The 14,046-nt window shown below is 42.3% G+C and overlaps 1 protein-coding gene across 1 annotated transcript; it reads right to left on the reverse strand.

The window, feature by feature from the left end:
* Positions 1-12,016: 12,016 nt before the first annotated feature.
* Positions 12,017-13,356, reverse strand: LOC107033172 (serine/threonine-protein kinase Sgk1-like). Its single transcript, XM_015235794.3, is given in 2 exon segments — positions 12,017-12,445; positions 12,447-13,356. Coding segments are annotated over 2 exon segments (1,215 nt in total). The 5' UTR covers positions 13,353-13,356; the 3' UTR covers positions 12,017-12,136.
* Between the last annotated feature and the right edge of the window lie 690 nt (positions 13,357-14,046).

The following is a 14,046-nucleotide window of genomic DNA, read 5'->3' on the forward strand; positions in this document are numbered from 1 at the left end:
TGTCTGGGTTTGTATTAAATCATTCTATTAGCATCTTAATTAAGCTGTAACTGTACTTCCTAGAAACCTCATCCTTAGGTGGTTCCAGGTTAGAACTGGCCAAAAGGGAACCTTGTGTAAGGCTTGGGAGGCAGGATTACACAGCAGCCTCCCTCTCTGGGTGTTGTATGGTCAGAGGTGCCATACAGAGGTCAGCACGTTCCAGTTTCTGCTCACTCTCCTCTATTTCTCTTCCAGCATCCTCCCCGACTCTCATCCGATTGACCAACAGCAACCCAAGCCTATCTCCAGACACCTGCTGTGGCCCCACTGATTCCTCCTTAGACTCCTCCATCAGCTCCTCCTCTCCTGGCCCCTTCAGTGGCTGCCTGGATTTGACTTCTCAGATTGACTGGTCAGGAACTCTGTTGATCCTCCTGTTCCCCCATGAGTCCATCAGTTCCCCGTTGTCCTCTTCCCACCAATGATTGTGAAAGGTCTAATTCCTGTAATAAATCTATGAGCCCATAATTCTTAGAGGTTCTTGGAATGACATAGTGAGGACAGCGTTCAAGATCAAAAAGATGATAACAAATCAGCCATTCTCTTTGTAGCACTGACTGTGGGCACAGTAGAGGTAATCGAGTCCACTAATCTCATTTACAGATGAGGAACCTGAAGCCCAGAGATGTGAAGTCAAGATCGTCACTGAGGTTACACAGCCTCACGGGCAGACATGCGGATAGGACCCAGCTTACTGACTTGTATACTTTCAATTTTTTTAAACAATGTAGTATTTTAAATTACTGACTTCTAAATCAGTTTGCTTAAAAAAAAAAGCAAAAGAAAAAGGATGTGTCAAAGCAGAATTAGTACTTTGACACTACTTGGAACATTCTTTTAGAAAATCAAGAACTGTTATGATTACGTTTAATAACTGACAGGATGCTAGATAGTATGTGATACAGGCTCTGAATTTCATTTCTTTAAAAGATCAATAATAAAGGTTATTAGAATGAAAAAAAAATTCTGAGCATATGAGAACCTCAAAGTTTATCCTGAATCTAAAGTTACCATGGCAACATTACTTAGAAAAAAAATGTATGTATTAATTTTGTGGTTCACTGAAGATATTATGATATTTAAACATAAACACTCCCAAGATGTTTCCATTTATATTTTTAACAAGTAGATATGTCGTCTATGAAGTGTATTTTAGCTGTCATTAAGACAGACACACAAACACTGGAATCTCCTCACTTCCAGCTTGTAAATTTTCCCCCTTAAAATCAAATTTGCATTTATGAAAATATAAATAGAATATGTGTTGATTGAAACATCAGTAGTTGCATGAAATTATTTTCTGGGTATGAAAATAAAGACTGAGTTCGTATAAAGCACTGTCTGTGTAGCTCTGGGTAAGATCTGAGCCCAGCAGTCCTCTGGGCTGGCTCGTAGGACTGACCTTCAAGTAGCTCAGGGCAGAAGGAGCTATGACCACCAGTTCCTTTGCGTCCTGCACCAACCAGGCAAAACCCTGAGAAAATCACGTCACCACCACGTTTATCTGTTTCCTCATCTGCAAAAGAAGAGAGTAAATCTGGATAATCTCTGAAGCAACCTTTTCTCCTTAAATCTCATTTTTCTGTAGTGCCAAGACAAATAATAATGGTTAAATGAGATTTTATTAGGGCTATTGTACTAGTATACTCTACTGTCCCCAAATTCATAGAATTATAATTCTGACCGATTTCTGGACTTTGTGGCAATCATTATCAAAAATGAATTGTTTCCAGGCATCTTATGATGGAGGCAGGAGTGACCATCAGAGGTGCCTTTGGTCTAAGATAAACTTAGTTCCATCTCAGATCATATAGTTTTTTTTTTGCAAAACTCAAGCACCTAAAATTCCCTCTAAAGCTGATGCAGATGCTATGGCTTGGCTACCCACGTCCATTCCACAACCCCCTGCCCCTTCCTATTTTTCTCTCCCACAAGAATCCAGAAAGCCACAAAACGCACCTGCCAGGACTTTCTTCTATCTAGACTGCAATAGGACCCAGTTCTGGCCTGTGAAATTCAGGCGAAATCACTGAGAAGAGCTTTGGGAACCCATTACAGAAGAGACACGCAAAACAGCATCCCTTTCTGTCCTTTGGCTCATCTCCCTCCCACCTGAGACTCGGACTCAAAGCCAAGAGGTGCAGTAACGCTCCTGCCACCATGGGACCAAGGCCACATGCTAAGGAAAGAGGAGCAGCCAGTAGGAATCTGGGCTCCAATGGCCCCAGACTCCTTGTTGGGGAGGACAAAGTCCTGACTGGTTGAAGGTTTCAGTGCCCTATTGCTGGTAGCCAACACAGTCTAACTAATACATATGGACTCTGTGCACAGTAGTGAAAACGGGATTCTAACTTGCATTGGTTAAAGTGGAAAAAGTGGACAAATAAGTTGGAACCACTATGCCTTAATGCCATTACTCAAAACCACAGACTTTGATGTATACACACAGTGAGAGCAAGAACAGTTATAAGCAAAACTGCAAAAAGAATGCCTCTGCTTTGTAGTGACGACAAGGAGCAAAGCCACAAAGTCACAGAGACAAGCGAAGCAAAACAATGATGAGGACCATCCTGAGAGAGGTGAGGGAGGTGGTCCTGCTCCCCCTTCCTTCCATGGGGACTGCACCTAAAACAGTGGCACAAGCGGAGGGATGTGTGCCTTTAAAATTGTTGGTTAAACCCAGATACAAGTTTTCAAAACTTTGATCATAATAATTCCTCTCTACCCTTCACTACTCATGGGTCATGTAGGACAACTTTCATTTCTCCACCTTCTCAACAGCACAGATGATTTCCAATCTTTGTCATTTTTTTTCCATTCAGAGGATTGGATTTATAGCACCTTCAACTTTTACTGACTATGATAGGCTGAGTAATGGTGCCCCAAAGAGGTCCACATCCTACTCCTCAGAACCTGTGAATGTGTTACCTGCTAATAGAATCTTTGCAGACATGACTAAGCTGAGGATCTTGGATAAAGGATCTTGAGTTGGATTTATTCCTGGACACATTATCTGCATGAGCTTACCATAGTCACAAAGGTCCTTACAAGAAAGAGACAAGAGGTTCAGAATCAGAAAAAGGTCATCTCCAACAACAGAAGCAGAAAAAGATTGGAAGCTGCTAGGGTGCTGGCTTTGAAGATGAAGGATAGGGCCATGAGCCAAGGAATGCAGGCATCCTTACGAAGCTAGAAAAGGCAAAAAAATGGATTCTAGAGCCTCCAGAAGAAATAGCCTTGCAACACCTTGATTTTAGTACTTCTGACCTCCAGAACCGTAAGATGATAAATTTGTCTTCTTTTAAGCCATTGAATTTGCAGGGTTTTGCTACAGTAACAGTTGGAAGCTAATACACAGAATTTTTTCAGTTCAGAAAAATCTACTTGGACCCTCCCAAGCTGGCAATACCAACCTATGTCCAGGATGAACCTCGGACTGATTTTCGGGTTTGGATTGAGAAATGCTTAATGTAAATTTTGGGGTTTTTTGTTTTGTTTTCAGCTTTATTGAGATAGTATTGACATATAACAGATATAAGTTTAAGGTGTATATTGTGATGATTGGATACAAGTATATATTACAAAATGATTATCACAAGAAAGTTGGTTAACACACTATCCCCTCATACAATTACAATTTGTGTGTGTATGTGTGTGGTGATAACATTTAAGATCTGTTCTCTTAACAACTGTCAAGTATATCGCACAGTGTGAATTATAATCACTATGCTGTGCATCGGATCCTCTGATCCGATTTATCTTATAGCTGGGAGTTTGTGTTGTCTGACCTACATCACCCCATTTCTCCCAGCCCCCAGCCCCTGGCAACCATCTTCTGTATCAGTTCAACTTTTTGTTTTTCTAACTCCTTTATCATGGTATGATTCCTGTACAGTAAACTACACATATTTCAGAGGTACAATTTGAAGAATTTTGATAGATGTGTACACCAATGAAACCATCACAATGAAGGTAGCTAACATTTCTCCCCAAGAGGTGCAAATTTCAAATTCCCAATTTATTAGATTCTGCGTATAAGTGAGAACATATAGTGTTTGTCTTTCTCTCTCTGACTTTGTTCACTTAGCATTAATGCCCTCAAGGTCCATCCATACTGTCACAGAAGGCAGGATTTCCCTCTTATGATTGAATAATATTCCACTGCATGTATATGAATGGACAGAGAGAATGTGAGGTGGGTTTTACCTACACCTGCCTCTTTCTCTCTACAGGTGCCCAGGCCTCTCTGCCGTGTCTCTCTTACTCTCTGCCCTAAACCTCTCCTGCTCTCCTCTTAACACATGTCCTCTGTCCAGTTTCCTCAAGATGGGCTGTTTTCTGTGCACCCCAATCCAGAAACGAACTCATCAGTGGAAGTGAGGTTTAGGAGTCCCGGCGTTGGAGCTGGCCTGCTGGGGTTTACCAGCCCTGTGGTCGTCTGCCAGTCCCCTAGGGCTAAGTGGTAAGTTTCTCCATTTACAAAATAGTGATAAGAGCAAATACCTTATGGCAATAGGGTGGAGATTTGAATAGTTGCGAAGTGTTTGGTCCTGGGCACAGAGAAACACTCAGTAAACATTAACCATCAATGCTGGTGCTGTTTCAGTGTTGTTTCATTCAAGTCATTTGGAGTTTAAAAAGGGCTTTTTCAGAATATCACCTTAACACCAATCACTTCATTTTTTATTACAGAATTTCCCTTGTATGACACATTAATTTGGGTGCTGTTAGGACCTGGAAGACACTCTCTGGCCCACCACATCAATTGGTCAATCTATAACTGTGCATTAGGTATCTTCAATGTGCCCAGTGATGCAATAAGCCGTGTGTGTGTGTGTGTGTGTGTGTGTGTGTGTGTGTGTGTGTGTGCGCGCGCGCGCGGTGAGGACATACAGGTGAGTTTCCTCTAGGAGTTCATTGTCACAGGCCATCTGGCTTCTTCCTGCAGGGTTGTCCTGCCCCCAGAGATCACCTGGTGCCTGGGGTGGGGTTGGGGACTTGCAAGAGTAGTGGCCGGGTGGAGGAAGGATAATTTGGGCCTCAGTGAAGCTACTGGGGAAGTAACCTGCTGTGTTCGGGGACTTGACGGTCATGGCTGGAGGAGAACAGGCTCCACTCTGTGCAAGTCAGCTTCATCATTCACCCACTGTGGGATCACAGAAGGACACCTCAGATGCTCCTGAAGAGCCACTCCCCACAGAAGGCGATGGCTTCTGCAGCCCACAGCGTAAGTACCTGCATTCTTAGCCTATGATATCTCTTTCCATTATTAGGGTGATTTTCCACATTTTTGGGGTTTTAGCCCCATCAATTCAACTGACCATGAGGGGTAGTTTGGAGATGGAACTAGGGATGAGGAATCAAAAGTAGAACCATTTCCACTGACATCAAGCAAGAGTGACAAACAGGTAATTAAGGCTAGCATGTTTCTAATTAAAACTCTAACTGCGTCAAGCTTTTCCAACCCAGATAGCTAAGGCATGATTCCTACCGCTTAATGAAAGCAAAATTCTTACCAATCGATGCGCCAGCCTAATGCTCATTCATTTATATAAAGGTCAATTGCCACATAATATCCACTGCTGACTGCCACCCACAGGAAAACTAGCGGGAGGGAAAGAAATTCATGTGATGTTGGTCACTCTTGCCTAGTCTGCCAGCTTTTAAAAATACCTGTCTCTGTGTGATGACTACACCAGGAGGCCTTGACTGCAGCCCATTTTTATGTAACAGAAGGGACTGTGCTTTTTCGCTGTTATAATATAATATTGGCTTGTACCTACAGGACAGCAAGTCCTTTTGTTTGTTGTCATTATCACAGTTAGTCATACAGAGAAAGCACGAAAGTACACCCAGCTCAATTTTTTAAAATGCCTCCATCGCTCATTGGAAAAGCATTGTCAGACACGATGTGTGTTCCCACCTGTCAAATTTCTCTCTCATTTTCCAACACTTACAAAGCAAGATAACACAGCCTAACCAAATCTGAAAATAACTAAGATCGCAAAGGAGCTGGCAGCCTGATCACAAAGCAAAAACTCTTCCCTCCAGATGCTTACCTAACTCTCACGCTAAAAATTTTACCTGCGCTGCTAATTAGCTGATGGTGAATGGCAGAGCAACATCCCCCGACGCAGCAGAGGACGGGAAAATCTTACAGAGAATATAATGTAAGGAGCCACTTCTTTGTTTTTAATCAGGCAAGTTATTGGTGAGTCAAGTTTAGTAATGGGATGACGTACTCGTGTTTTTGAGGCAAATTCCAAATAGCAAAGAAACTACTTGAAGGTGCTCTTCTGAAAAACAGAAGAGAAGCCATACAAGTGAGTTTCTTTGTTCCTGCAAACAAAGATAAAGTCCTGTTCCAGCATGGAGTGAGATAATTCAAAGGTTTCTCTGAGATACTTATTGTCACTGATAAATCAGTCACGTGGGGGCATGTGTGACAGAGGTGACAGGTGCATGTTACACATTTCACCGGGTTCTCTGGGACTCTAGTCCCTTCCTTGATGGAGGCCACTGCATGGCTACCTGCTTCTCACCTTGGATACCTGCGCGTTCTTGTCCCATCTCCTACCTGTTTATGGCTTCACAGCATGGAACACCTTAGCCTTTTCTTCACCTGAAACTTACCTTTTACCTTTGATTTTTTTTCCTCAACAAGTGCTCTTCTTCTGCTAACCTCAATGCTCTTATTTTTCCTAAAGTGTTTCATGGTTCTCAACGCTTTCACTGCGGTCCTCAGGGTTATCTGTCCCTTGTTCCCCCAAGCCCAGCAACCATCAGGCACTTGACTTGCAGTTAGAAAGGAGCTTTCTCAAATGGCATCTTAATGTCATAATATCTTAAAAAAGAGCCTGAGGGTATAAGCTGTCCTGTGAGCAAGCACTGCCCGTGTCCTCCCCCAGCCCCTCACCAGTCTCAGGTGGGGCTGGTGGAGTGACTGCTGATACCCTCCAGCACATGCCCACAGCACAGGGAGGATTCTGCAGCTGGGAAGGTCCCGGCCGCTCACCACTCACATCTTTTAGCTGCAGGTGAACTGAGGCAGGGGAACAAGGACCTGAGGGGCACTGATAGCTGTGGGCTGCCAAAGATGTCCAGTCCCTGCAGGGATGCAGCCTCTTGTGGAGCAGATTTGCATATGTCTAAATGAGCTAATTTTTCTCTCATGCCCCTTTACATATTGTAAAAAAACTTTTATTTTAATTGAAGTATAGTCAGTTTACAATGTTGTGTCAATTTCTGGTGTACAGCATAATGCTTCAGTCATACACATACATACATGTATTTGTTTTCATATTCTTTTTCATTATAGGTCACTACAAGACATCGAATATAGTTCCCTGTGCTGTACAGTAGAAACTTGTTGTTTACCTATTTTATATATAGTAGTTAGTATCTGCAAATCGCCAACTCAATTTATCCCTTCCCAGCCGCTTCCCCCACTGGCAACCAGAAGTTTGTTTTCTGTATCTGGGAGTCTAGGACTTTTAAACTGGCATTGCTGCTAGTTGTTACAGGCCAGAATGATCTTTCAAAAATGCAAATCTGATCACGTCACTGTGTTTGCACCCCAGGTAGGAGAGCTCCATCTTGGGCCTAGAAATTTATTTTAACACCCTTCATTCATCTCTCCCCCAACTCCTTGTTCTCCCTCCTGTTAAAGAAAAAAAAAATGATCTAACATCTGTCAAAATGGCAAGGAACGCTTCATTCAGGACAACTGAAATCAGTGTCAAGGTTGCCAAGACAGGGAGAGAGATCCAGCTCGACTCCAAATTCAAAAACAGCAGTGGGAATCTACAGCCAGTGAGCAGAGTGAGGAGATGTGTGGATGGAAGACTACAAAGAGGGGAGACCAGGGTAGGGGGCTCCTGCTAAACTGACTTAGCGGGATTCTTCCCCACACCGGGCTGGGCAGGCCAGAGGCCTGGGGAAGGTGAAAAGAGGCTCAGTGGAGCCTGACGACAGTTTGGTCAAGGAGAGAGGCATTGCCACTCCCCAGCCTCCCAGACAGCCTCCGTTCAAGCCCTCCTGCTCCCTGTCCTCCCTCCTCAGAGGGACCTTTCTTCACAGCCTCCTCTCCCCCAGCACCTTGTCATCATTGAGATGTCAGCTTGCAGGCCTCTTCCCCTGGAAAGCCTTCCTTGATCTCACAGACCCCAGCCTAGGTCTTCCTAACTAATCACCCAGAGAACTTTAAAGTGTCTGTTCCATCAGCAAAGCATAGGATGGAGGCTCTTTATTACAAACTCAGCCCATGGTCACAAAGGCATCGCCCACCCCTGGACACTGTGGGCAGAGCATAAATATAGACAACTCTGTAAAATTCCTGGGAACCTGCTTGGGTGTTTGCTTAAAAATCTTAAGTTCATGAAAATTATTTGTTACACTATTTTGCTATTTAAAGATAAGAGAGTAAAAATTAAGTATAGGCCTCAATTTTTTGATAAGATTCAAAACCAAGTGAACGTGCTGCTTTGAACTCCGAGTTCTTTATCTTGCTCTATAACCAATGTCTACATTAATTTAAAAAGTATTCACGGATGGTTTGCCTCATTTCTTGTAAAATGCAGTTTTGGTTTTATTCATAAGAAATAATAAAACTAATTTTAAGGAATAATGGAATGTTTCCTTGCAATGTTTGAAGGTATTTTCAGCAACATTCAATGACATTATCAGATGCGACACTGCTTTTCTGGATTGAATCCTGCTAAGCCATCCGACAAGGAAGTGCTTGCGGCTTTTTTTTTTTTTTTTAACAGAAGTGATTGAGTTTAGTCTTCACTTTTATCTTTTGATGTTGGCTCAATTTCTGAGCCTCCTTTCCTAATAATTATAACTGGAAAACTTCAGAAAAGACCCTTTTGGGGTGATTCTAGGCTCATAAATATTTTATCATGGATGATTTTTTTACCAAGTTCAAGTGGATATTTGATATCACTAATTTAGCCTTTTGTTACATAACCTCCATTTAAGATCATGGATCTAGAAACATTGAAATCTTTTATCTTGTGTGGCCTCAGCAGGTTATTTGAATTATATGATATGTTTTCTATCCAAGCCCTGAGATCACACATTGCTGATTATGGTTGAACAATTTTAAGTTCTACAGTGGCTATTCACCTGATTTACTGAACTGTTGATCACAGTAGCTTGTATATCGTTTTCAGTGTGGAAATGATCCAACTGTGAGCCCTCAGTGATGCCCAGAAATGCCCAGAAATGCCCAAAACCAACATACCAGTTACTCACACAGTGCTAACTTACATTGCCCCCTCTGGGTCACTGTATCATTTATCCTTCAAGCCCATAAGTCATGTCTTAGAAAACGTGGAGTGACTGTTACTGTTATCAATATTGGGAAGACAAGATCTTAAATTTGCCACGAAGCAAATAAAAATGGTATTATTTAATGGACTAGCTGGTTGTGAATATTGGAACAGTTGACTGTTCTGCTCACAGGAGCTATTCATAATCATAAAAATAGTTAATCTTTATTGCACACTTATCATGTGACAGGTACTATGCTTAGCTTTTATATATATTTTTAGTAAAATCCACTAGGGTTATAATAACGAATGGAGAAATTCTGTCAGGGTCATTATAGTTGTAAAACCATAATACTATATTTATTTGATTTCTTTACTAATCATGATCATTTATTTCTTTTGTTTATTTTTGTTTTAAAATAAAGGTTATTGATGTTATTTAATGCTCAACTTTAGGAAAAAGACATCTTTGTCAATTTTTGCTGTTTGCATGTTCACACAATATCTCCATCTTGGATTATTGGATAAGTATGGTGTATAATTACCCCTTCACTTATTTATGTTGCAAATGTGCACTTCTGTCATGATAATTCATTTCTTTTGAAATCCCGAAAACATTAGAGTAATTGCATTGGGTTGTAATTGCATTCTTTCCAAAGGGGAGCGTGGAGTAAATAAATTGAGACAGATTATTCTGAAGGAACAGTTAACTATAACACAAAGCAGAATAAGATAAATGCCACGAAAGACGCATGAGCAGAAGGTCTCCTCTGGCTCGAGAAGGGGAAGAGGCTTCCCTTGATGAAAGAGGTTTCAGTTGAGTCAGGTTTTGACAAAAATGGCATACAAATTGGCATAAATCAAGAAGGGAAAGCAATTGATGTGGAAGAAACCGTAGAGTTATGGAGGCAAGAGAAGGGTGGGGGTGGGTTTCAATGAATGGGAAGAAAATTGAGTCTGGCTGGTATCTGGAGGAAAGATAAACGGGGACGTGAGAGAAGATTCTGGAAGAGGGAGGTAGGGCAGTGCTGAAAAGGGCCTTACAGCAGCAGACTGAGGAGCCTGGGTTTAATCAGATAAGCAGGGGGTACATTAGAGCTTCCGAGCAGAGGTGACATGATCAGCATGGTGCTTAAGGAAGGTGAGTCTTGCAAGGATATTATGAACAAATGGGTCCGGGAGGTGACTGACTTAGAGAAAACCAGTTTGAAGGCTATTACTACTGTCCAGGTGAGGGGTGATGAGGGCCTGAGCCAGGGTGGTGGCAGCAGTAATGAGGAGTTGGGAAAGGATGAGCCCGCCCAGGGCTGAAGACCCTGATCTCTGCCCATCACCGCCCTTCAGTTAATGGATAACCGACACGGACTGTTCTCACCAGCTGTGAAAACGCCTCATGAGTTTATGTTTAATTCAGCAGATTGCTTCCCATTTTCAGTCCAAGGTGAAGCTCTTCTTTGTTGCTTACTTTTTATGGAAGTAATTGAAATTTTTCTGAGTAATAAAACAGTAAGAATTCACATTAGGACAAAAGACATTTTTGGTTTATTTCTCCGAGGATTAAGAGAATGGGCTATATCTGAAGTCCAAGCTTAAGTGAATGCTGTGGACACAAAAGCCTTTTCTATGGGTTGTGTGTGTGTGTGTGCGCGTGCCACATAGCCCAGAGGGCTGTGCTATATTTAACTTGCAGAAAACAATACAGTGAAGAGGGGACAGTCATTACTAGAGAGTCCCTTTGTTGAAATAGCACCGTTGATTCTTTTTTTTTTTATTTTTTTATTTTTTTTTTATTTTTCAAGGTTTTATTGCAAACCAAAGTTGGTTTATCACACACAAAAAAAGGTGTGTGGTGGTGGAGGGGGGAAGAATTGTACATATAACCATGTTAATTACAGTACATTAAAATGGTGGTTTACATTACAAATAAGCCTGTAAGTTTAAATATACTAGTGTTACAACCCAATGTACAGACTTCCTTTATACAATACATACACTTATCAGGAATGCAAAAAAAAAAAAAAAACCAAACACATAAATAATGCCCCTTTTACAGGTGACATTTTAAGCAATGAAAACACCAGGCTCTGACTGACAACTGGGGCATTGGTCCATAAAAACCCTTTCTAAAAATAGAAATATTTGTAACAGCAATGCTTTCTTTAAGCATCTGGATACGAGTCATTGCAAGACCATTTTCAATAAATTTTAGTTATTAACTATATCTTACAAAAAAAAAACAGTCTACATATAAATTGATCTTCCAAATATGGAAGAAACAAACAATGTCCCACGTTGTAGTGTCCTGCAAGTGTCACATTGATGCTTAGAACTGAGTCCTTCTGTGAGCAAGCACACCACATTCATACAGCTGATCACACAGGAAGTCCACGAGGGGAAACAGAGAACAGAAACACTCGGCACTAGGAAAAGCTTTGGAGCTAACGCGATCTCATCAGAAAAGGCACATTTCATAAGATTCGTTATCACAGCCCAGACAGACCTCCAGAAGCTCCTTCTTAGAACAGCGCCCTCCTTCTAACGAGACCACTGCCTCTGTCTCGGGCGGCACGCTAATGCTCATTTCAGAGATAGCACCACATTGGAAGGAAGGAAAAACCTCATTAGCTCACTGAGGAGGATGTGCTCTTCGAAAAGCTTCCAGCAAACAGTGTGCAATAAGACTGCCAAGAGGCGCAAGCTTCCGGGGATGTGCAAATTCTCTTTTAAGATGTCCTGTCAGCGGGCGGCTCCGCCAAGAGGCTAACTAAAACGTTCCCAAAACACAAGGAAAAATCCTCTGCAACCAACCCCAAGACTGTTCAGAGGAAAGAGTCCACAGGGGGTGCATAGGAAAAGCCCAGGAAGGCCTCGGCCGCCTCCTTGACACTGGCTGTGAGGAGGATGCTGTCGGGAGACCGGCCGATGGAGTTGGGGACCGGCTCTTCAGTGAACTCGGGGTCAAAGTGCCGTAGGTCACTGGGTCCACTCACATTTGGGTTAAAAGGGGGAGTAATCTTCTTATTAATGAGATCATCCCAGTTAATGAGGGAGAAGAAGACGTGATTCTTAATCTCCATAAAGTCATCCTTGGCACCCAGCCTCTTCGTCCTGTCCTTCTGCAGGAGGCCCCTCCAGGACGTGTCTTGCAGAGTTTGTAATATTTGGCTTCAACTGGAGGGGCTTGTTCAGAATGTTGTCATACATCTCAGCTGTGTTTCGGCTATAAAAGGGAGGCAGGCCATAGAGCATCTCATATAAGACGGCCCCCAGGCACCACCAGTCCACAGTCCTGTCATAAGGCTGCTTATGAAGCACATCAGGTGCGAGATACTCAGGGGTGCCGCAGAAGGTGGAAGTTGTGCCATTGTGTTCAATGTTCTCCTTGCAGAGTCCGAAGTCAGTAAGGACAATGTGTCCCTGCGAATCTAGCAAAATATTCTCTGGTTTCAAGTCTCTATAAACGATGTTCAGGGAGTGCAGGTAACCCAAGGCACTGGCTATTTCAGCAGCATAGAACCGGGCCCGTGGTTCCAGGAAGCAACACTCCCTCTGGAGATGGTAGAACAACTCTCCACCGTTAATGTAGTCGAGGACAAAGTACAATTTGTCAGCAGTCTGGAAAGAGAAGTGAAGGCCCACCAGGAAAGGGTGTTTCACATTCTTCAGTAGGACATTCCGCTCGGACATAATATGCTTTTCCTCCTTCTTTTTCAGGATTGCTTTCTTCTGTAAAACTTTGACTGCATAGAATGCTTCTTCTGCTTTGTGTCTTGCTAGAAGAACCTTTCCAAAACTGCCCTTCCCAATCACTTTCAAGAAGTGAAAGTCAGATGGTTTAGCATGAGGATTGGATGATGGGCCAAGGTTGATTTGTTGAGAAGGACTTGGCGGAGGAGAAGGGTTGGCATTCATAAGCTCAGGCTCCTGAGGCTGGGAGATTTTCAGAATGGACTGAACTTCAGGGTGTTTGCATGCATAGAAGTTATTGGCAATCTTCTGAATAAAGTCGTTCAGGCCCATCCTTCTCTGTTTCATGAAAGCTTTCTGAAGCTGTAGAAGGAGAACCAGAGGAGTTTCCAGCAGATCTCCCGTTGATTCTGAGTTATCAAAATGCACAAAGCCAAAAATGGACGTTGCTGACCACGGCTGTAACAGTAGGAATATCCGGCACCTGCAACACGATTAATTCATATTGCAATTATGTTTTTAATTAACTTACTCTCACTTTGTATTCTAATTCTGAAGAATATATTAAACACGTCACGCACTGTAGACTTAGTTATCAACATTGATAGCCTCTGGTATGGAAAAGGCTGTATTTGACTATTGCCATTAATTTTTTACTTCAGAGGAAACCTCTGATGGGTAATGGCAGCAGGATTTTACAGCTGCTTTTTAATTTTCTAATTCCCCCACCGTTGGCTCATGTGCTGTAGCTTTTGTCTAAATCTCCTTGCCAAGTTTCTGTTTTTCTTTATCTGTAACACCCTGGATGCCAAAAAAAGACAAAATGAAGGTCCAGAAGTTGAGTGGTTGTGGGTGGACCCCTTTCTTTATTTACTGAGTAACTACTTTCACTCCCCTTTAACCTACATCCTTATGTTGTGAGCAGGTAAACATTCTCTGAGAACATCAGAAAGCCGAACGCTGCTGCACAGAGTCTGATGTGATAATTAGATGAAATTTGCCCCCATAAAACAATGAAATCCACTAACTGGTCCAGTATAAT

This window comes from Vicugna pacos, chromosome 8 (genome assembly GCF_048564905.1).
Source record: "Vicugna pacos chromosome 8, VicPac4, whole genome shotgun sequence".
Lineage (NCBI taxonomy): Eukaryota > Metazoa > Chordata > Mammalia > Artiodactyla > Camelidae > Vicugna > Vicugna pacos.